A 23,810-nucleotide genomic window follows, 5' to 3' on the forward strand; every position below is an offset into this window, starting at 1 on the left:
TTGTCCTTTACGTAACGTGAATCTCTCGACATGTGTGTCCTTTTCTTAATTCTGCAGCACTCAGAAGCCAAGATGGAGGAACTAAAGGCGATGAAGAGGATGAAAGAAATGACATCATGAGCACCGTGAGGCCACAGCTGGCCAGCAGTGTCACTGAGAGATCCAACAGTACATCTAACGGGCGTTCCTCGCAGATCCTCTACGTGATCACGTCCAGCCCTGGTAAACCGGAGCACAACATGCCAGGTCAGTGGGCTGAATGCTACGAGATCCCCCCCCCCCCCCCCCCCCCCCCCGTGATACAACGCACTTCTGCAGAGATGCAGTGTGAAGTTTCTTAGCTGGAGCTTCTGTGTTGCATGACCTGATTACTCTGAAAGCCGCGTTGAGTTGCTGCAGGAGCTCCTTCCCAGTTACATGACGCTTGTCTTTTTTGTCCTGACAAACACTCAAAAGTCAAGTAACTTTAAAGCTCCCCTGCTAATCGCAATCAGCCATGTTGTCATAGCTACACCGGTTGCACTGATGCGTCTTGTGCTTTGCTATTTCCTGCAAATATTCTTCCTTCTAAACCCCACATGCCTCATCTCCGAAAGCTATCTCATGTATTCTTTCACCAGAGGAGAACAGATGTGCACTGATAATGTGTCACCATTTTTTGACAATTTGCTGGCTGAACACTGCAAACAGGTGCGCCAGTGGTGCTTGAATTACTCTTTGCTTGCTAATCTTTTCAGTCTGCTTCAGTTTGTTTTCATTACTGTGACAGGATATCTGATGCCTTATTCCTGTGTTGCTCCCTCTCTTGCAGTGTGGACCATTTATGCTCTGGCTGCTCTCCTAATACTGACTGTCATAGCCATGCTGGCAAAGCTGCTCCTGCACATCACAGTCAAGTAAGTATGCGGATGCTGGAGGCATACATGAGCTGTCGAGCATCATATGTCAAAGTATTCACCTGTGGTATTATGCAGCATTCCTGCCATACCGGTTAAAGACGACAGCACAGGATGACTTTCACACATTTTAAGTTTTGGAGTGTAGAGAGTTTAGTTTGGGGAATAACTGAGACTGTTAGAGGAAAAATTATGGCGTTCTTTCTGTTCAGCCACAATCTTTTATAAAGGCAGAAAATCCTGCTGAGGGGAAAATCAGATTCTGCTTCAGAATGTGGAGAAAAAGTCCATCTTTTCTCCCAGTTCACCGGGTCTTTCCGCGTGAAATGGGCTGCATGGGGGTGTTCAGCCATGTTAAGTGAGTTTCCAAACTGCTAAGAGCAGAAAAAGCTTTGTTTAAAGAGAAGTGTGAACCATGCAGGGAAAAGCAGCTCATCACTTAGCAGGATGGCAGGATGCAAGATTACCCATCTATCACAGTGTTTTCATTCACAAACCGTTCCTGCACACAAAATCTTCGTATCTTGGATTTGTTCCAAGGTAAGAGCAAACCGTACGAACACTCAGCGGTGCTTCTGGGAACTTTTTAGTGTCAACATGTTTGAACAAAATCAGCTTTTGTGTTGTTTTCTGTTGTTCAGTTTATTACAATACATTAAAAACACGATGTGTTTTAAAACAGCATTTGGTAATTTACACAGGCATAGCAAGATACAGCAGATCATGTCTCAATATTATGATTTCTTTCACAGGAACATGAACATATTTATTCAGGAACGAGTCACAGTCAGGACAGGATTATATTCTGTTGCTGGTCTTCCTAACAATCTGTGCAATAGACTGTACATGTAAACATTAAAGTCCTTTCATCACATTTTATTCCACAAATGTTGAAGTCACCTCCAAATCCACCTCCAGAATGTCTTTAATCATGAAAATTTACTACCTTATTATCATGTTGATTAGTTTTATTAGAACATGGAGGTTATGACCCCACCTCGTGGTTAGTAACTCTACTAACCTTCAGACTCGCCTGGAGGTTTTATTTTACCAGATCCATCTTTCACTCCTTCAGCGCGTCACATCTTAAAAGGATGCTGGATGTGTTTGGATCAACCAGTTGACAATTTGCTTTAGATATAGTTGAAAGTACGGAACCAAAAGTTGGCTCCATATGACATAAATCTCACCATGTGTTATTTTTTTTTAACTAAATGTGTCATTTTAAAAAGAAGAAAACAGTTTTTAGTGCACATCTGTATCATTATAATTTAATTTCATTCTCCATTTTGGCGTTGTGATTGTTATTCTTCTTCATCTCTGTTTCTGCATCTGGTTCTTATAATATTGCCTTCATTAGAGATATAGACCCACTAATCTAAACACATCTGGTTTTAACACAGCCCATTCTGCAGCTAATCCCCTGCAGTCATTCAGAGATGAAGTTGGACACACATGTGACTATATTCCTATAACGATGTAAACGATGTAAACATAATTTTAACCCTTTGATGCGTCATGTCCACGACAGTTGACACCTATTTGAAGACTGTTTTCGAGTATATTCATATATGAGGATGGTATATTTGCAATTTGGCACATCAGTGGACATTAGGAGAGTCACCCAACACACTGCCACTCACTGAAGAACTGACAAATATAGTATAAAATGTCATATGTACACATACATGTGATTACCTCAGTGATAAACAGGACAATTAAATGAAACTAGTCAAATTTTATAGAATATTTCTATTGTATAAATATGATGATATATTATTTTAGAGATATTTAAATATTAAAGACAAAGAAAAGTTTGTCTGTATGTGTCTGTAGAAGTAAAATATTGCATTTGAAAAAATGTGACAATGTATTTTTTTAATGATTCATGCATCAGAGGGTTGAATTACATTTACTTCCTTTTATTTGTTTTTTCCTTCTTCATGTACTGTTTTTAATTTATTCCCCATTTTCCCCTTTTAGGTCCCCGAACATCCCGACTGTCAGCGGTTCAGACAGCTGCAGCCAGAGCACAGTGTCCTCCGAGCCGTGGATCATCCTCTACCGACCCTCCACCATCTCCCTATTCAAGAAGAAGCTTAAGAACCACCACGGTGACCTCAGCCCTCTGGTGGGCAACTATTCTCTCAGAAAAAAGAGTACCCCATTGTGCCTTTAGGGGTACAAAGGCTTATCATGAGGGGGTACCCTCAAAGGTAGTGCTTTTGTACCTTCAACAGCGGGTACTTGTTTGTACCCTTCTCTCGTACTTTATAGAGACCAGCGTAGTACCTCTGGTGGCAGCCTTGTACCTTTATTTAAAAGTACAAAAAGGTACCCTTCCAAAGGGTACAGAATTGGCTTTTACAAGGTACAGAATATATAGTGTACAGAGATTATATCTATTCACACACACATTCATACACACATACACACTCAGGACAAATACTAGTATCAAAAAGACTTTTTTTTTCCATTTATATACATATATTTTATTTTTTCAACATTTTAGTTTTATGGCATTTTTAGTAAAGCTGACTTTGACTTTGACTGGAACCCAATACTGAACTTGGAACTGGATAATTATCCACTGAGAGTCTTTTTCCTGATCTTTCATCTCATCACTTGCTTTACGGAAAAACCATTGTGCATTAGTGTCATATGAGAAAGAAACAACTATTTTCCCACAAAAGATCTAAATGTTGTCAATGTTTAAAATGTCATCTTCTGTTTATGTTCTTGCCATATTAGTTTGATTGTCTCTGGATGCAATCCAGCCACTAAAAATGCATCTCAGACAGCAGAAGTGAATGGTTTACTGTTCAAACTTCAGACTTGGTAAAATCTGCATCATAATCATTGTGGTCATGAGCATGGATAAAGCCAATGTGCTGAATTAGTTTCATCAAGGTGAAACTTTCCCTGAAAGCAACATTAATCACTCACCTGATTATTTGATTTATGGGGTTTTAGGATTTCACTATTTTAAATCAATAAGGGAAAAAAAACAGCCAATTAATGAAGCGTCTTTACATCATGGAGTCAACTGCAAAAAGTAGACATTAAAATGATTAACGTATCTTTTTTTTTTTTTAAAAAGTAGTTTTTCAATCCCCTTTTACAATTTCCTTTTAAAAAAAACTATTTCAGTGACTAAAAAAAGTTTTTCAACAGAAATATAAAATACCTGCAAAATATGCATTTATGATGCATCTGAGTTGGAAAAAACAAACTCTGCATACATGAATAAGCAATAAGCGTGCCAAAGGGAGACGCCATACACCGTTTTACAAACAGCTGCATTTTTATTTACATTGTTTCAGTGCTTTTTGTCATTCTAAGCAAGAAAGTGTGTGGCAGTAAGACTCCCATTACACTTTACATCACTCGGATGGGTGGGCATTTCTAAAAAGAAGTCCTCCAATCTGCAATCATCCTTTACAGTCTTGTAGAATCTGTCCGGTTGCATCCTCTGGTACTGTCTGTGGAAGACTAAAAATGAGCCTCGGCGCACAGATCCCCCCCAAGAAAACTTGGTGCTTCATGGGAGAAACAAAAACATGTTTATGTGGGAATAATGTTTATGAAAACACAAATCTGTGGCAAGAAACAAGCAGTTTTTCTCCTCTTTTTTGCCATTCATTTGTACTGCATATACTCGACACATGATTATAAAACAAATCAGCCCAAACATGTGTTGGTCATTAGTACTGATCTCACCAGCAACAACACCTATCACTGCTGTTTTCGTGTTTAAACAGTCATCAATATGAATATATTAATACATGTTTTGATAAAACAAGTTGTATTTTAATCATAGTAACTGTATGTGACTTATTATCTGTTGGCATTTCTAGCCACAAAGGCGTCATAAAAACATTCAGGCTGTTGTCCCTCTGCAGAAAAAGCTGAAACAGAAAGGTTTTAAACCACACACTGTGTCGTCCACAGCATAATCTAGATTTCACTTGTAGTGCAACTATACTTTCTTAACTTCATACTACTTAATCGTCTTGTAAAATATGTTAATAAAGAATAAGCATCAACTCATGTTAGCTAACAGCGGGATTTAAAGTAGAGAATGGAGGAAAGAGGAGTTCACTAATATGAGATTAGCCGTTGCATATAAACATACATTTGCTAAACTAATTAGGCTTTAAAACATATATATTAGGTAGTAAACTAAAACTAATGGCAAGATGCAAGAAGTAGCGCGCTAACTTTATTTAGCCATCAGCTAGCCTCAGTGCGCTAATTTAAGCTAACTACAGTGTTTTTTCAACACTGCCTGAAATTTAGTGCTTCTGATGTCTCTCTTCTGATGTCTATTCTCCCTAAAATGTAAAAAGTTTTGCAAATGCCACTAAAAGGATGCTCCTGTCTTCCACAACAGGCCAAGAGACATTTCTGACACCATTTCTAGTTTGACAAGTTTGCCAAACAATGTAACTAAATGAACATGCAGTTTTTTTTCTCTTATTGAAATGCTCTCTTGTCCCCTTATCTTCAAGAAAAATACCTTATTTGACAAATTAGCATATTAAACAAGTTTGAAAATGGCTTACTGGTGACTTTAATGGAAATAGAAGACTTTTAGGACTAAAACTAGTGTTGTTTTTTATTTGTTCATCTTTGTCTTTTGTTTTTTTCACTTGTTTTTCTGACATTATAACACAGCATTTAGATAAAACAGTATATAATGTACTTCGAAGGCCTGCAGAGGTGACCACAATTGTCATGAGCTACTGTAATTAAACCCTGGGGGGCACACGCTGTGTGTCCAGATTGTACCATGAGGAACAGAAACGTACATCTAATTCTGATGGTGTAGTTCTTGGTGTTGTTTACAGTTGTTACATGACAGCTTGTACCCCACACAGTTACTCAGTTCAAGGACCGTCAGACACCAATGCAACTCTATGAGGCGCTACGATGACAAGCCAGCATCTCATTGTCAAGCTGACTGAATGACTGCTGCAATATGGCCTCTAGGCCACCGTAGCTTGACCCTCCCATCCTGCTCAGCACCAAAGACACGAGGTCAGAGTGGGACAGGAATGAGGGAGAGGATAGCAAACAACTCGATGGAGGATGATCTGCAGCTTCAACAAACATTACAAGGACGCTTTTAACATGCAAGAGGCCATTTTCATCACCCACAGCAGTCTCTACCATTTGCCATACCTCCAGACTCCCACCAGACTGCAGGCTCACTGGTGAAAATATGAGACAGCCATGTCCAGACTAACCTTTATCTCATGTCAGTAGCAACTCTTCATCAAATTCAAAGAGACGATGAAGGACACGTAAACATATGCTGTAACAGCTTAACAGATTTGTACCATCTGTAATTGCCTCATATGGATGAAAACTTGCAGCCAAAAGCCAGAATCCCTCCCATCCAAAGATCTGTACATGTATGTGTCGTCTTTATTCTGTATGTAAAGTGCGAATATTTCAGGTCTGGTTTTTTTTTTGTTTTATATGTTCCCATGACGATGTCTCCTCAGAGGTGGGGGATGCAGAGTGTGTAGACGTCATACTGAAGGTAGATATGGCAGCACTTTGGGGATGAGTCACTCGCCTCAAAATGAGAAGATCACAGAGAAAGGAGAGCTTCCTCACCCACTCAAGCATTTGGGTGGAGAGAAGTCTGCTTCAGTCAGGGGGAGGGTGGGGATGGATATACAAGAGGTGTGTATGGAGGGGGAGCTCGACAGCTTGCAGACAAACTGCCATTTAGGGAGACTTGGGAAGATCTGAGAGCTTTTTCTGGTCGGTTGTGGGTGGGAGTCTTTCCGGTTTGATGGTGTTCAAGTGCCTTAAGGATCTCCTCTTCCCTCGTCTCGAATTCCTCACAAATTCATAAAATCGACTGAGGTTCATCACACACAATTCACACCACTGATCTGTTGTAAATGATGACAGATATACTGCGATTTTCTTTAACATAATACACCACTTACAGTTATTTATTTTACATTTATTTTACATGATGGACATGTAAAGTAAACGTCACAAATGGAGATGAAACAGGTCATGATATGTCAGTAAAAGCTTTAAATGATTTTCTTTCGTTGTTATTTGTATGCTTTTGTGTGTAGTCTTGGATGTTTACTGAACATATTGTTCACATTAACTTTGTCTTTTGATTACAGGAGGAGAAAGGGTTAATATTGTTGTATATTATGTAATTCTGTGTGGGAGTGATGATATTTATGACCGCTCTTTAATTTTGTGCATAAGCAAAGCATTTAAGTAATGCATCTAAGTGCTTTTTTTTCCTTTTGTTTAACTTTCTCATTAAATTACCGTAAAGATGAAAACGCGTCTCCTCCTCTCAGACAGCAGTGAAGTGCGTTAAGACGCTGCAGACTCTCAAGTTTTTACGTGTGACGCAGATTTCAGGACAAAAGGTTGAGCGCAAACAAAAAACCCAGAAAGGGTTGCAGCCAAAAGCAGCCTTGTCCACAAGCTGACAGCATGTTTGCAGCTGGAACGCTTTTCTCTGCAGTGCTGTGACATTTTAAACAGTCGTAAAAGGTCGAAATCTCCGAGTGTGCCATCAGCATAGCAATTGACTTTCCTTTGGTGGGATTGGATACTTGAGGTGGTCTCTGCAGATGATCACCTCAGACATTTAAGCCCTTGCAGGATACTGAAAGAAACTTAAATGCACTTAATTTGTCTTGGAGTTTATTCTCGTCTGCGTTCACTTTCAACGGAAAGGAACTAAAATCTACTCATTAGTGACCTGAGCACTTGAAAGGAAAGGATATATTTTACACATGACAGCACCACAGTGGATTTTAATCCCAAATATTTTGTTTTTCTAAAGAATCTGATTTCTGAATATGATTAGTCTCTGATTCCCGATCAAAAGTTTGTGGAAATGTGACGGAGCTAATTGTGTCCGTCTACTCGAACTGTAACTCATGTTAATTATTGTGAGACCAGAGCACATGCCCCTGGGTCTGCGATGTTCAGAGCAGACATGCATGGACAGGGGGGGGGGGGGGGGGGGGGAGGTGAAAAGCGAGCGAGAGGGATGGGAAATTAATGTGCGTTCAAGTCAAACACAAGCTAACGAAATCTGACAGTTAGAATCTAACTTTGTTTGGATAGCCTGGTGAATTATGCAAACTCCCATTTTCTGTCCTGTCCTCCAGTCAATTGGAAAATTCCACGCTATCTGCGGAACGGTGGAAACAGTCGGGTTTTTTTCCCCAAATTGTTGTGAATGTCCTGAAGCGCTCGATGACATGAAAATGACACCGGAAAACCCTGTGGGAAATCACCATGAATGGAGGGTCCAAAACTTTGTTTTCATGTACATGTAAATTGCAAAAATAGTGAAAAACTTAATTTATACAGTAAATTATTGTTATTTTGTATGTGAATGGGATACAGTCTATCTTTTGTAAAAGTGAAGTATCTTTGTAGTTTTATTTAATGTGTCCTGGTTGCAAAATAAACACTGTATGCATGTTTCTTAACTCCGTGTCGGTTTTATTCTCTTGTTTTGCTCCGTCCTCACGATATTGCCGTTTATTTAATCACTGAGCTCAGTATTGGAGCTGCTGAGAAGCATATGGGCCACAGACATCAGATCAAACTAATCCCGTTCTCCCTCGTTCTGTTTTTCATGTCGAAGAAATCAAACAAAAAGCTGAAAATTGCTTTTCCTTTAATAGATTCAGGCTTTGTTTTTTTGCATGCTGATACAGCTGCAGCACTTTCTCTTTTGTGTTTCTTTCTCTTCTTTTTCCATGAAGCTAAATGATTATTAGACATGTGCAATGACTCCCAGATTGTTAGGAGATGCTAACACACACAGGGGTAAGCAGGAGGATTTGGAGGACCATGTGTAACCTATTGGCTTCCCTCTGGGATGAGGTCAAGCATGCAACCTGCACAGTGGAGTGGGAGCAGCAGGAGTTCAGCTTTACGACAAGAAAAACAACAAACATTGGAGGATGTGTAGTAAGCTGGAACACCTTGGATGTTTGCAATGATGATTTAATTCATAAAAGGTGTTTCTTTCATCTTTGCTTCGTCTGAAACTGTTTAGAGGCTGCTGGTGTCTGTTTACTATTTCTTGGCCTGTTTAATGTAACTCTGCAAAGAATAAAGTATCTACGCTCCTATAGAAATGCAGAAGCCTGACAATAATCTGAAGCCGTCTCCTGTTTTCTGAAAAAACCTCTTGGCTACGAGGCTTCTGAAAACCAAATGACCTGTAAAACTTCTGTCATGTAAGTAAACCCAAATTTTACAGAAAACACAAGTTAGGAAATGTTTTATTTGAGTCTTTTTATGGTTTCAAATGTAAAATAGCATTGAAGTCCGCCAAAGCTGGGGTTATTAAGAAGAACTTGTTGTTATGCCACATTCCAACACAGAGCAGAAACAGCAGTGTGTAACTGATGCTCTTACTCCCTCTGATGGCGGCGAAACGCCTGAACTGTCCTTGCCTTGATGCTTCATGGTGATTGTATCCTGACTTGGTTACAAACACGCAGAAATGTCACTAAAACTGCTGACTGCATGCTTCAATTCAGCGACTTTAATCTTCAAATTAATTGTGAATCCCAGCCAGACTCTGAGCTTTAGTGTCACTCCTTTGTCCTTTGAAAAGCCACAGCCTGCAAATCCCCTGTGGTCAACTTTCCCAACGCCGGAGAGAGGAGTCCGGGGGTAAGCGGATCCCTCTGAACCCGAGTCGACCAGTAATTAAGGCAACAATGGGACAATAGAAGGCAGTGTCTGGTTACTGTAAGAACGGGAAAGTGAGAAGAAAGAGGGACAATACCTGCACCTTTCTACACACAGACTGCTCAAGTCAGACACATTCAGAGAGAAGTGCTGTTAAAAAGAAAAAGGAGCTGGTCTCCTCTAATGGATCTGAAAAAGATCTCTGTGAAAGAGGTTCACAGGCCATGCAGCAACTTGCCTGGTGTGATAACTTCCGTGTAATCTTTTTCTCCTTTTTTTTTTCTTTTCTTTACCCCATCGCAATTAAGTCTTATGCCCTTCGGTGGTTTGTAGGAACGTGTGTTAACATGTTTAATACTTGAGATTTTCTCCCTGTTATACAATCTTAGAATTAGCTGCGGAAAAATGTTGATTTATACCACAATTCCCCATTATATTCACATTAACATAAATTACAACAGTTGCTATAATTATGTAAGCATGAGGAATAGTTTAACTCAGCTCATTCCAGGTACTCAGATGTGAGAATTTGCTGCTTGTGTTTATTGTTTCTGTTAAAAAAAAGGGTTTGAAGGACTGAACCTTACAGAGTTGGCATAACTAACACTACTGATTATTAGCCAATAAGATCTATGTTTATGCACAGATTGTACAGACATAAGATTACTGAACTGGGTTTGAATGTATTCACTGTGAACTCCCAGGCAAAATGAGAAGTGAGGGAGTATTTTTTAATCATAGGATTCAACATGCCATGCCATTTTAATGTCTAAGCGCGTTAAAAACAACAACAAGGCTGACCAAAGTGTGGCACAATAAACATTAACATAAAAGAAGCTCATAAATAAAACCAAGACAGTACAAACAGGGGCCAATATATATATATTGGCCCCTATAATATATATATATATATATATATATATATATATATATATATATATATATATATATTTTTTTTTTTTTTTTTTTTTTTTATAGATATATTTTATTATATATTCTTTTATTTTAAATTCTATATTTTTCTGCATGCCCTTGCCTTATTTATAAAATAGCTGTATTTATACTTGTAGAGTGTTTTCAAGCTCAGCTTGTCACCAAAGCAAGTGACAAGCAAGTTAAGTAAGTTTACCTCAGTGATAAACAGGATATATACAGTATACACACACACACATAGAATACATATATATATATATATATATATGTATATATATATATATGTGTGTATATATATATATATATATATATATATATATGTGTATATATATATATATGTGTATATATATATATATATATATATATATATATATATATATATATATATATATATATATATATATATATATATATATATACACTATTCACAAAAAGGATATTCAGCTTTTGTGTGAAATTTCACAACAAGCCTAAAATGCATTCAAACCTGTACAGGTGAACTTAATGTGATCTTCTCTAAGCTTTTAAATGCACATGTCCAACTGTTAAATGTTTCAATAAATTTTGCACAAGTTGCTGTTCTCTAACAAGGAGCTTACCGGCAAAAATCACGGCAGGTGTGTGATCCTTGAATTGACCAATAAATGTCCTGGTTCAATTAGAGCTGGTGTTTAAACAGTTGTCCTCATCATGCTGTTCACATTTTGACATCATGAGACCAAGACGACACCTAACAATGGAACAACAGTCCCTTGCCATTGCGATGCTTCAAACAGGACGTTCTCAGACAGAAGTGGCCACTGAGCTTGGAGTGTCACAGAGTGTCATCAGCAGGTTGCAACAGAGATATGGAGAGACTGGAAGAGTCACAGAAAGGCCTAGAAGTGGACGTCCTTTGGCCACATCCCGTGCTGATGACCGCTACATTGTGAACACTGCCCTGAGAAACCGGATGATGAATGCCACTCAACTCCAGGCACGTTTAAGAGAGGTGAGAGGCACCCAAGTGTCACGTCAGACCATTCCAAACCGTTTCCATCAGCGTGGTCTGCGTGCTAGACGACCTGCACGGGTACCTGACCACACAACCAGGCACAGGCATCATCGTCTTGCATGGGCCAGGGAGCATTTACGCTGGACGAGGAACCAGTGGGCCTCAGTGCTGTTCTCTGATGAAAGTCGATTCACACTGAGCAGAAATGATGGCCGGCAACGATGTTGGAGACGTCAGGGAGAGCGCTATGCATCAGCCACTGTTGTCACCAGGCCAGCTTTTGGTGGTGGCGGTGTTACAGTGTGGGCAGGGGTGTCCACTTGGTACAGAACTGCCCTACACTTTGTGAATGATACAGTGACAAGCCCATACTACCTGAATAACATCATTAGTCCAGTGATTGTGCCCCTACATGAACAGCACAGGCCTAATTTCATCTTCATGGACGACAATGCTCCTGCTCATCGAGGCCGCATCATCAGGGAACGGCTGTTGGAGACTGGTGTACCTCAAATGGAACGGCCTGCACTCTCTCCAGACCTGAATCCCATTGAAAACCTGTGGGATCAGCTGGGCCGTCGTGTAGAGGCTCGAAGCTCTGCACCCCAGAACCTCAATGACCTGAGGGCTGCCCTTCAAGAAGAGTGGGATGCCATGCCTCAGCAGGCAATAAGTTGCCTTGTGAACAGCATGAGACGTCATTGTCAAGCTGTAATTGATGCTCAAGGGCACATGACGAGATATTGAGACGTTCAAATTTTTTGTTGTGGTGTAACTACCATTGTTGTTACCTTTTGTGTTGAATGAATTTTTGGAGATGAGGAAATCAGTAGTGCATCCTTCTACTTAAATGTCTTACTTTTATGATATTATATCACTGTAGCATGAACATATTGCATTTTCCATAGATTTCACCTGAAAGCCAAATATCCCTAACTTTTTGTGAGTAGTGTATATATCACAGATGATTTCCATTATCTGCTTATTTCTAGAATCATGCAACATAAAGTGAAATACAGTTTTGCATAATAACAAATAGCCTCCTTAAAAGTCCAAAAGCTTAGATAAAAGTCATGCTAGTCTAATGACAGCTGCAATCCAACAGGTTTTCAACGTATTCCTGCTTAATCACATCTGATTAAAATGAAATGGATTTCATAGCCTAAGTTCTGCACAATTACTCACAAATTTGAGTCAGGTGTGTCGGAGCAGAAATACACTGAAAACCTGGATTGTGGCTCTCGCAGGGCCAGAATGAGTAACCATGTCATAAATGCTGTTTTATTATGCCCAATATTATATATAATTCAATACAAAACATAAATGAATAAACAACAATTAAGTAATTCAATTTTAACATATGTTTTGCTTCTTGTTCTGCGACTGTATCACATTAATAACAAACTATGTGCATCCTTGAATCGAAATAACAAAAATAATGTTTATTGTGGGTAAGTTGCCATTACTCTTTTACAACACAATATTTTATATTTTATTATTAGGTGTTAATGCCAAATTATAAATTGGCAATGAGACACTTGGATGAAAAATGAGCCTGTGGAGAAGCAGAAACCTGTGGAGAGCCTTTTTAATCATATAAATGAACAAATAGATGAATAAATGAAAAAACAAAATATTAATATTAGGTAATTTATTTGCTCAGGATGGGAGATTGGGTTGAACCCTCCAACTCAATCTGTTGGTTTCCTTATATAGGCTATTATGAATTGGCTTTCATTATGTTTTTTTAAGCGTCGTGAGATGGCATTGCTGCGCTTTGACACTATATAAATGAAATTGAATTGAATTGAAGTTTCTGTAATTATATTGATCAGTCTTTTAAAAGTTTTTTAAATCAAGTATATTTATCTATTTAAAATTGGTAAATAAACTGTGGAAAAATCAGACTGATACTGGATGGATACATGGATGTTAATGCAGCAGGCAGGTTAACAGGCTGTTTCAGCCAGTGCAACTCTACAAACAGCCAGTAGGGGGCGACAAAACTCCACCATTGAGTCTGGTCAGCCATAAAACGTCCAAAGAAGAAGAACGGCACTTCCTGTCGTTTGCAGTTGCGCAAGCAGTCGACATGGCTGGCTCCATGAGACTGCTGTTCCGGAGGTTAATCCGTCTTTCTCACAGGAATATCTCCTCCACTGCGGCTGGTACTTCGTGTCAGTCAGGCGGAACGTCGTCCTGTCGGGGTTTCAGCGATGCAGCCGAAGACAGAAGTACACATTTTGGTTTCCAAACGGTGCCGGAAGCTGAAAAAGCGCAGAGAGGTGAGTGACAGCAACCATGCAACTAAACAAAAGTGCTTTTAAAATGCATTTAAAAATCCTACTAGAGGGGAAAAATCAGGCTGTCGTGCATGTACACGCTTTAAAGGCAGATTATGTCATGTTTTTACAGGATTTACAGGTTTTGAGTAACATTTAATTGTATACTTAATACTAATTAAACATTTAATCACTTGAAAGAGAAATATTTACACATTTAAAATGTTTTTACTAAGTTTGACTTAATATAGGTATTCTGTGGTTAATCGGTGAACAACTTTTTATGTAACTTTTTAAATACTGTGATACTGAATGTTAGCTGGACATCACATAAACCAGTGTCTCTCAATCCAGGTCCCTAGGACCAAGGCTGGATTATCCAATGGGGATTATGGGCACAGGCCCAGGGGCCCACTTGGAGCCCATATGGGGCCCACGTAGGGCAAACACCAACAGTTTGGACATGAAACGAAATGTGCATAAAAGTCAGATAGTTATACCACTACCAATAGAGTAATGCTACTGGTACCACTGGCTGAGAGATGTTAGAAATGTTGTTTTCACAGTGCATCATTCACAGTTTTCACAATGTTGCGGTGGGGAAGGGGGTCCCTGGAACACTCTGGGCCCACGGGCCTGTGCACTTTAAATCCGGCCCTGCCTAGGACCCCCTGCCTCCATGTTTTATATGTAACCCTACTTTAACACACCTGACTGAAATAAACAGGCTGCAAAGAACTTAATGAGGAAGTTCAGTGTGCTTTGGAGGCGGAACATGTCATTAGGACCCTGAGAACCTGTTTTGGGGAACACTGACAGACCCTATCATACATTAAAACCTGACTTTGAATAAATGCAAGAAAAGAGAGAATAAAAAATGTTGAAATGAAATGAAATGCCATTATATGTTTGTCTTTACAGTCTATAAGGTTTTTGAGAATGTGGCACAGAAGTACGACGTTATGAATGACGCCATGAGTTTGGGGATCCACAGATTATGGAAGGACATGCTTCTGCATGTCATGCACCCTCAGCCTGGTGCTCGGCTCCTGGATGTGGCTGGTGGAACAGGTAACAGCCTCTGTGCACCCTTTCAGGTTGTCCAGCTGATCCGGATGTCACATTTCTAGATGTGTTGTTGTTATTCTCCCCTGCAGGTGACATTGCTTTCCGGTTTTTGGACTACGTTAAATCTCAGCAGGAGCGGCAGGAACGACGGGCAGCACGATCCAGCCAGACACCGTCCTGGCAGGACATTTCAGACAAATACCCATTCGAGGACACACCCCACGAGTCTCTGGCTGTGGTTTGTGATATCAACAAGGAGATGCTAAATGTGGGAAAGAAAAAAGCAGAAAGCATGGGCATCACTGCTGGTAAGCTTTAAATTACTTCAAACTTGACACCAGTTTCCCTTTTTCTGGTGGTTTTAGTGAGGATGTTTACATGTTAGTAGTTATTTTTATATTATTTTCATGAGATAAATGTATATAAGATTTATGTTATGTTAATTTTGGCTGGGTTGTCCACCCACACTGAGCCGGCAGGGGTAACATCTTGGAGATAAATCACTTATTAACTGTTCAAAGCTGAAAGCTGTTTTTTTTTTTCTTGCCTCTGTGTGTCAGGTTTGTCATGGGTGGTGGGAGATGCAGAAGAGCTGCCCTTTGATGATGACCAGTTTGATATTTACACCATCGCGTTTGGCATTAGAAATGTCACTCATATTGATCAGGTAACTGACCTGTCACTGAAATCTCTGCCAGACTTTTACTCCTACAATTTCACAAAATACTTGCATGATATTTTGTTACTTTTGAATGATTTAAGCACTTGTTGTGAAAGTGCATCCACATATAAACATCATTTTAAAACACTAAGAATGATTTTTTTTCCCCCCAATAACTTTAAAGCTATAAAATTGGTTTCAACACACTTTATACCGGAAAAAAAATCCCCTTTGAGGATTATTCCTTCTTCCAAAACTACACTCTTTAATACTGAGAAGCTAAATTTACACAACTAAAGCCTTGTTTAAGCATTCTGTGACCAAGGAGGGAAATGGCTGCAGAAAAGCATCATCTCCGTGTAAAGATGTGCAGAATCCCGGTGCCCTGATATCTAGGGCTGTGACGATATGCTTTTGTCCCGATTCGTTTCCGATTTTTTTTGGGTGCCGATTCAATTTAAATTGTGATTCTCACAATTCTTCCATATTGTTGATTTTTGTAGACAAAAAATGTATAAAACCTTTTTAGCTCGTCATTTAATTAGGAAAAAAACACACTGCTGATGCCCAAGAAGATAAGTAAAAAGATCAATAAGAAAAATAACAATGACCAAAATTTTATAATGAATTATTTTTATTTATTTGAAAAAGAAATCAATTTTTTTTTAAACAAAAAAAATCTATTTTAAAATTGTGAAGCAAAAAATTCTGATATTCTATTTTCCACCTCTACTTTCCCACCACCGTTTTCACCAGCTGCTGGAGCTGGAACCAGTTCAGGTCTGGATCAGCTTTCAAACGTTCTGCAAGACAAGAAGCAAATTTAACCTTTCTGTTTTTTATAAATTCTATTTTAAACAATGTTTAGTGTTCAATGCATTTTATCTGTGTGATAATAAGGAATGGCACTGCAACATGATTTTAAAGCACAACATCGTTTATAACTGGAGCTGCAAACACTGATTAACCGTTATTGAAAAGGTGGCTCCATGTGGTATATTTGGTTGCGTTCACCAACACTGACAGGTGATATAAGAACATATTACAGCAGAAAATGAGAGTGAGCTTAGATTCCTGCACAGCTGCAGCAACATCATGTACACATGGAAATATTTGTTGTACTCAGCAGCAAAATGAGGGGTTTTAGAAATAAATTCAGATATTTTGAATAATGCAAATATTTCTAAAAGTTATTTATCACTTTACAATTACAATCAACCTAAACTTCAGGATTATGGGTCTATAGTTTGTAAGATTATAACTCAGATCATTTTTGCAATCTGACCTTTCAGTTTTTTTTTAAATTGTCCAAATCACTTGCTTCACAGTGACATGAAATCTAATAAAGCAACAAAACCTCATTGTTAAAAAGCTGTAAGCAGGAAAAATGTGGCTTTTTGTTTCCTATAAATGACTAATAACATCATCTAACAACATGGTTTCCTGGCTTTAGGTGCTGCAGGAGGCTGTGCGGGTCCTGAAGCCTGGTGGCAGGTTCATGTGCTTAGAGTTCAGCAAAGTGACAAACCCTGTGTTGGCAAGGTGAGCAGGACTTTTGGGTTTCTGTCGGTTTCTGTTGGGTTTCCACCATATCTGGTTGTCCAAAGCCCGCTGTTTTTTTTTTTTTAGCCTTTATAGAATTCAGTTTATGGTGGTGGGTTTAATTGGCTGGAATCTATAAGCAAAACTAGAAAAACATGCAACATTTCTGCCATTTTTTTTACAAAAATAATTATCTGTTTTTCTTCTGCCATAGAAGACTTAATTATTTGTCATCATATTATATTAAATAAGACTTTGTTTATTATATCAAGGTGTTCTTTTGATACAGCAGACACTGATACTGATCAAGACCTGGCTGGTTGCTACAAAAAACCACTCTGTAGACTATTTGTTCTTTTTTTACACTTAAAACAGGAAGTCCTACATTCAGTAAAAGAGACAAGCGTCTTTGTTCTCCAGACAAAGGAAAATATTGTTGTGTTAAACAACCTGGAAACACACGTAAACTGGGCCTTTCTTTGTGTAGTTAGCGTTGCACGCCTGGGTTCTCTCCAGGTAATTAACATGCCAAGTAGGTTAAATTCTCCAGAGAAGTGTGTGTTTTTTCTGACTTGGCCTGGAGTCGACCAGGTCACGGTGTGCATGCCTCTTGCCCGGCCCACTCTTTCCTGCAGTGTAATAAGCAGGTATAGAAAATGGATGGACGTGGAAACGCATAAAGCTCCAATTTTTGCAGTGAAAATATTCCAAACTGATTTCTGATGCGGAAACTTTCTCCGCTACGTTCCATTATTTGCTACAGGTATGTGCATGTTGTGAATCATACTTACTGCAGCAGCTAATGTTGCTTTGCAGAGTAACCTGACAAAGTGTTTTTACTATATATAATAAAAAAAAAAAAAAGCTCCTGATGCATCTTCTCATCTTAAATCCACAACACAGAGCATGCTGGGACTTTGGGTGCAGTGCTCTCTGGTGTCATACAATTTCCACCACCGCTGCTGCTCAGTTCATTTGCTCCAATGATATTAGGATTATGGTTTGGTGTGAAAATGGTCATAAAAGATTTGCAGAAGTCGGTCAAACAGATTTGTAATTTCAGCTTCTCTTTAGAAGCTGTGACTATAAACTGAAGCTGGTGGGATGCATGTTGCATTATTTTTTAGTGTATTTAATGTGCAAAAGCTTGTGAGCCGTTGGCCAACACTGCCCCCTGCTGGCCCGGTAGATGTGACTACAGGTGACCAATCAGGTGAAGCTCAGCTGAATGGCGAGATCTCGGTTTAGCAGGAGACTCCACAGATGCTGGGAACATTGATGAGATGGAAAAAGGAAGTTTCAGTCTGATATCTTATTTATAACAACAATGCTTGTTTTTTATCGTATTGTTTTTGTGTTTTATTTATGTGTTTAATTGTTTTAACACGAGAGCGGTCTGTGTCACTTTCATTGCACTTATGTAATGACAATGAAGTTTATTGAATATTGAATTGAATTTATGTCTGAAAGTGAAAGATGTCACTGATTTTACTTTCCAGCAGTCAGAAAAACACCTTTTGATTCTGGTGACACTTGCATGTTGTTCTACGTTCCAGGCTTTACGATGCATACAGTTTCCAGGTGATCCCAGTTTTGGGAGAGGTGATTGCTGGAGACTGGAAGTCGTACCAGTATCTGGTGGAGAGCATCCGCAAGTTTCCTGACCAGGTAAATGAGATTCCACCAGTCCATGTCTTTCCTGTCTGTTTTTGCTCCTCTCAAACCAGCGACCATACGTTTCATAGTGATCTCTTAACCTGGTCCCTGAGGGCCGGTGTGCTGCAGGTTTTAGATGTTTCCCTCCTGCAATACGTCTGATTAAAACAAAGTTCACATCATAGGAATGTGGAACGGTGATGAGCGACATGGAACATCACCTGCCTGCACACAGTGTGTGTTGCTCTGGGTTAATATGTACCAGTGGTTGCCATCCTGCAGGTTTTAGACATTTCCCTGCTGCAACACACTTGATTGAAATGAATGGGTCAACAACTTTTTGTACACTTCAATTATAACGTCTTGGAGAAGCATTTATGGTCCTTTTTAAATCAGGTGTATTGCAGAATGTCTAAAACCTGCAGAGCAGAGGCCTTCAACGACAGACGCTGGTCGTCGTGTTGCACGTCCTCGTTTCAAAACCTGACAGAAATGCTTTTAACGTGCAAAGAAAGGAGAATTAATTTACTGCTGAGAAGACGAGTTACTGTCTGGGTTAAAGCTTCAACCTCGGTGCTAGAACCGCGTCATCCAGGGTGTAGCAGCAGCGTGACGAAGCCCAACATGAAAGTTTGTAAATTTGACCTTTTATCTGTTTTCTGCTTGAAAGACAGAAATGTTTTTTTCTTTTTTAATAAGCCTTAGCAGGAAAAAGTCCATTTGTTTTCTTTTATAAATAAAATTTATTTTATTTTTGTTTTCAGATATACACTGTTGCGGTGCTCCGATCCCCCTCCTGGTGGATTCCTTAGAAGCTATTTTTTTCTACCTAAATCTGTTGAGGCATCAAACAGGCTCTGGATTTATAGATTTCTGTTTGTGCATTGTTTTTTTTTTTGTTTTTTTAAATCAATTCTCTTCACCATCCTCTGCTCACCTTGCATTTAATTCTTTTACCTGCATTTACATCAAATTATTTGATAGACATTTAAGTAATTTCCTTATTTTGTAGCAATATGAGGGTAAATTCTTCTTGCCACGATAGCTGCACATTACTTCTAATGGCAATTTCTAGTCGTTTTATTCTGCTAAACGAATCAATCTGATTGGCTTAGAAGCCTGGAGAGAAAGGACCAGAATCTGTAGTATTCCCAGTACATCTTCATTGTTTTTATTTGCTAAACACCAGTTTCTCCGTGGATTCACTGCTCTTCTTCGCTGCTTGCAGGAGGAGTTTAAAAGCATGATCGAAGATGCAGGTTTCTACTGCGTGCAGTACTACAACCTGACTAATGGAGTCGTGGCGCTTCACTCTGGTTTCAAGTTGTGAGAAACACGCCTCCCTTTTTACAAGAAAAAACATCAACCGAGGAAAAAGACTGGCTTTGTTTCAGGTTGATCTTCTTGTGTCTCAGAGATGAAACGTCAGAGCTTCTCTCTACACAATGACGGTCAAAGGTCAGTGGATGTTATTTTATGATCCGTTTGGTGTAACAAGCCACGTTTGAGTGTTTTCTTTGTCAGCTGGTAAATACAAGTATAATCCCTTTGTAATATAGTTAATAAAAATAAAACTGAACTACATGACTTGCTAATAGAAAGCAAAAACCTCTGAAGTGTCAATAATGAAAGACAAGACACCACATTGAATTACTTGAATAAAACTGTATATCTTACAGATCTTTGTACACTTTTAATTACAAAACTGTATGGTACTAAAGTTTTAAAATCAGTTTTTTGGTCAGAGAAGATTTAGATCGTGTGCAATTACCATGTATATACAAAATCTCATGTTAGTGATTTTTTTTTTCTCAATAAAAAGCAACCAAATAACTCCAACGTTCATACACTCTGAACATAAGACATGGCTTAAAGATAAATATATTAGTAAATAAATATTCAGAGAACATATTTCCATTTATGAAATGTTTGCTATACAGGTACAGAATATACACAGATTGATTTCTAGCAATTTCTTTTAAACATTTGTAATAGTACTGACAGAAAATATTTATATTCTTAAAAAAATGAAAAAATATTAATTTTTGTACTTTTTTAATCTTTAAGTGCTAGAAACAATTAAAAAAAAAAAAAAAAATTAAATAGTGACTCAAGTACCCCAAAATGTTATATTTGCAGTAGGTACGTATCTCTATGCAAAAGGCAAGATTAGATTTTGAATTGATTACAGCACTGGGTTAACGTATAAATAGGGTTATTTCAGGTTTTCCTCTTGTGTAGAGAATGTGTACATTTCATAGAAACAGTATAAAAACAGTCTGCAGGACAAACAGAAAGGCATGAATGACAAGCATCGACATTGCAAGTATGAAATATGCACGTGACGGCACATTATAAGTGGAACTGACACACTGGTGTGTAAAACTGCATCGTTTTCTTTGTTTTTAAAGTCACAGTATAAGAAAAACGTTATGAAATGAGTCTCTTCCAGCTGCTTTCCTTTGGCCTTTTGTTACGTTAGAACCTTAACAGATATAAGAGCACGCCTCACAGAGGAAACGGGGTGTGTGACAGCGGGGAAAAAAAAAACTTGGAAGGGTTTCCAATGAAAGCATGACCTGAAACACTCGGTTTAGTGTAAATTGTGGCAAAGCTGTGCTGTCATTCTGTACTGCTGCTCCTGTCGTAGCAGCACGGCGCTCATCTCTTGCAGGCCACGATGCACAGAAATGCGATGCGTAAAACAAATTCTGCAAATTGATCTGAGACCAGTGTCAGCCTTGCGTTCACATTTCTGTACATTATTTTACTGTTTTGTTAGTTTTTTTTTTTTTAGCTTTTTTTCTCCCGAGAGAAACGTATGGGTCAGAGGAACCTAAAACGACCCATTTCCCTGCTCTTACAAGTTTAAAAGAAAAAACAACAATCATGTCTTTCTGTTTTGGTATAGCTATGTCCGTAGAAACTATTTAGTTGATGGATGAAGTTTTAACGTGTGTGTGCGTGCGCACATAGGTGTGTGTAGGAATACACAGGTATTTTTTTCTCCCCCCCCCCAATAAAAAAATCTTAATTTCCTATAACGTGCACAAAAAAAGTACATTTGATGATCAAACCTGGCAGCAGAAAAGGCCTAATTCTAGTTTTACTTAACTTCCATGCATATTTATGGGATCATTTTGTCTCTTGGGTTGGGGGGGCACAGGAATGAACATGACACGTTATTTTATCTCGAGGCCATTTCAGTAGAAATCCACACAATCTAAGATGATAACATTCAGTGCTCAGGGAGCAAGATTAGAACAAGGCCACTGAGGGTTTCGACTGCCTGACATGGTACCGCACGTTTTCCCCGCGTCGCTCTGGTTCAAATCCCCAAATCACCCTCATTTGTTGAAGTACTGCCTCCCAGTGTAGCAGGGAGCTGAGGGTGGAACAAAGCCCTGGTCTCCTCCTCCTGAAGGTACGGCTGACCTCTAAACTGTCCTGAAGAGAAGTACCTCTCCTTTGGCTCGTGTTGCTCCCCTGTCCGCAACTCCGTCTCCATGGTGATGCTGACAGGCAGCAGACTGCTCTGGGTCTCTGGCCCTAGTTCACAATCCGTGTCCTCGGGAATTATGGGTATTCTCTGGTTGAGTTCGCAGCAGCCCGGTGCAGAGCAGGCCTCTGATTCGGCGTGTGCGTACTGCACGTTTACAGCGTAGTCCTCAGTGTAACGCCCCACTGTAGCCCTGTGCACCTTCATCTCTTTGTAGAAGCAGCAGGGCAGCCCTTCATAGCTCACCTGCTCAGAGGAAGGACACATGTGCTCAGAAGCAAAGTAGTTCTTGGAGGTGGAGTTCTGCAAGTCCACCCCCCTGTGACAGCGTCCCGAGGCCAAAGGTCCAGCTTGGTCCAAGTCCTGTCCTTTGCCCTCCACACTGGGAGGAAGAACCTCAAAACAGCAGCTGCAGGCTGCAGCTCCAGGTTCCCCGGACTCCTCCTGCGCCCCCTTTCCCCTGTCGGCCGAGGCGGCCTCTGGGGCCCCGGCTGAGGTAGTGCTAGTGTTGCTGTTCTCCCTGGGTTCCAGTGATGAACGACTGCTGTAGTTGGGCTCCAAACTGCTGTTGGAGAGATGGTCCCCCGAGTTGTATCCCAAAGCTCCAGACGGGAGCTGGAGGCAGTCATGTCCCGAGGGTGCGGGGGGCGAGTCCTCGACAGGAGGCGCAGTGCAAGCTACGGCTCCCGCTTCGCCTGCGGAGCCCCGACACGGACTTTTACTCCTGTACACGTACGGGTCGTAGTCGCTGCTCAGCGAGCTGCGGAACGTGGAGCAGCTTCCGTACACCCCTTGATTGCTGACCTCAGTACAGTCCAACATGGAGTCACTGGAGGAACAGTGGCACTGGCCAGAACTGCTGCTGCTGCTGTCGCTACCCGGACAGTCAGCGAGGTAACCGCTGCACACCGAGCGGTGGCCGTGGTAACAGCTCAGGCCAGAAGTGCTGCCGCCGTCGCCGATCCTCGAAGAGGAAGCGGGCGCCATGTGTACCACGGTGGGGTATAACAGTCCCTGCTGAAAGGCCCTGCTGTGGTTCTTGTGCGCCCCGCCTCCACCGAGCTGTCCGGACACGGCGGGCCCCTGCCCCCCCTCAGGCGGCTGCTGCGGGAACGACAGTCCCTGAAAGTAGTAGTGCTGGTACATGGTCTCGTACTGGGAAAAACAGGCCGGCTGGGAGAAGTTCCGACCATGAAACTTGGGTCGTTTGAAAGCAGCATGATGCGTTTGCGTGGGGTAGGCAGGGGGTGCGCGGTGCTCTAATCCACAGTGGTGGGGGTTGAGCGAATGTTCCAGATGGAGGGTGGGGTGGTAGCTCCGTAGGAAGGCGGATGCAGATTGAGGAGGGTACAGACCTTGAGGATCTGGATGCTGGTCAACAGTGAGCACAGTGATGGGGTTGCCATGGGGATCCATGCTGGTTCTGGTGGGGTAGGCCGCCACCTGGCCGGCCCGGTGGACCCTGCCAGGATAATGGACTGGGAGCACCACCCGCTGCCTGCTGTGGACCGCGTTACCCGGATCCATGCAAGCCGGTCCTGGATTTCCCTTCTTTTGCTCTGCG

At 40.4% G+C, this 23,810-nt stretch overlaps 3 protein-coding genes across 3 annotated transcripts in view; 2 read left to right on the forward strand and 1 right to left on the reverse strand.

Moving 5' to 3' along the window:
- kremen1 (kringle containing transmembrane protein 1) overlaps positions 1-3,169 on the forward strand; it is a gene marked incomplete at its 5' end in the record, with an annotated part of 67,103 nt that extends 63,934 nt beyond the window's left edge. The window contains 3 exons of the mRNA XM_079251963.1: positions 58-246; positions 812-896; positions 2,880-3,169. Of these exons, the coding sequence (XP_079108089.1) occupies positions 58-246; positions 812-896; positions 2,880-3,075 (470 nt within the window). The 3' untranslated portion in view covers positions 3,076-3,169. The remainder of the gene's footprint in view (positions 1-57; positions 247-811; positions 897-2,879) is intronic.
- Positions 3,170-13,620: 10,451 nt separating this feature from the next.
- coq5 (coenzyme Q5, methyltransferase) lies at positions 13,621-20,659 on the forward strand. The gene is made up of 7 exons (XM_079252015.1): positions 13,621-13,823; positions 14,742-14,891; positions 14,978-15,196; positions 15,449-15,555; positions 17,003-17,091; positions 18,648-18,759; positions 19,976-20,659. Exons 1-7 carry the CDS (start codon positions 13,631-13,633, stop codon positions 20,075-20,077), a joined length of 972 nt encoding a protein of 323 aa, XP_079108141.1. The 5' UTR covers positions 13,621-13,630; the 3' UTR covers positions 20,078-20,659.
- Positions 20,660-21,830: 1,171 nt separating this feature from the next.
- znrf3 (zinc and ring finger 3) overlaps positions 21,831-23,810 on the reverse strand; it is a 77,332-nt gene continuing 75,352 nt past the window's right edge. Inside the window, exon 8 of the mRNA XM_079251387.1 lies at positions 21,831-23,805. Within this exon, the coding sequence (XP_079107513.1) occupies positions 22,076-23,805 (1,730 nt within the window). The 3' untranslated portion in view covers positions 21,831-22,075. The remainder of the gene's footprint in view (positions 23,806-23,810) is intronic.

Source organism: Telmatherina bonti (genome assembly GCF_933228915.1).
Source record: "Telmatherina bonti genome assembly, chromosome: 13".
Classification (NCBI taxonomy): domain Eukaryota; kingdom Metazoa; phylum Chordata; class Actinopteri; order Atheriniformes; family Telmatherinidae; genus Telmatherina; species Telmatherina bonti.

Bases quoted from the DNA above. Each gene is read 5' to 3' on its own strand.
- coq5 (XM_079252015.1), top strand. From the start codon at position 13,631: ATGGCTGGCTCCATGAGACTGCTGTTCCGGAGGTTAATCCGTCTTTCT. The intron at 14,892-14,977 runs GTAACAGCCTCT...TCTCCCCTGCAG, and splicing joins GGATGTGGCTGGTGGAACAG to GTGACATTGCTTTCCGGTTT. The intron at 17,092-18,647 runs GTGAGCAGGACT...TCTACGTTCCAG, and splicing joins ACAAACCCTGTGTTGGCAAG to GCTTTACGATGCATACAGTT.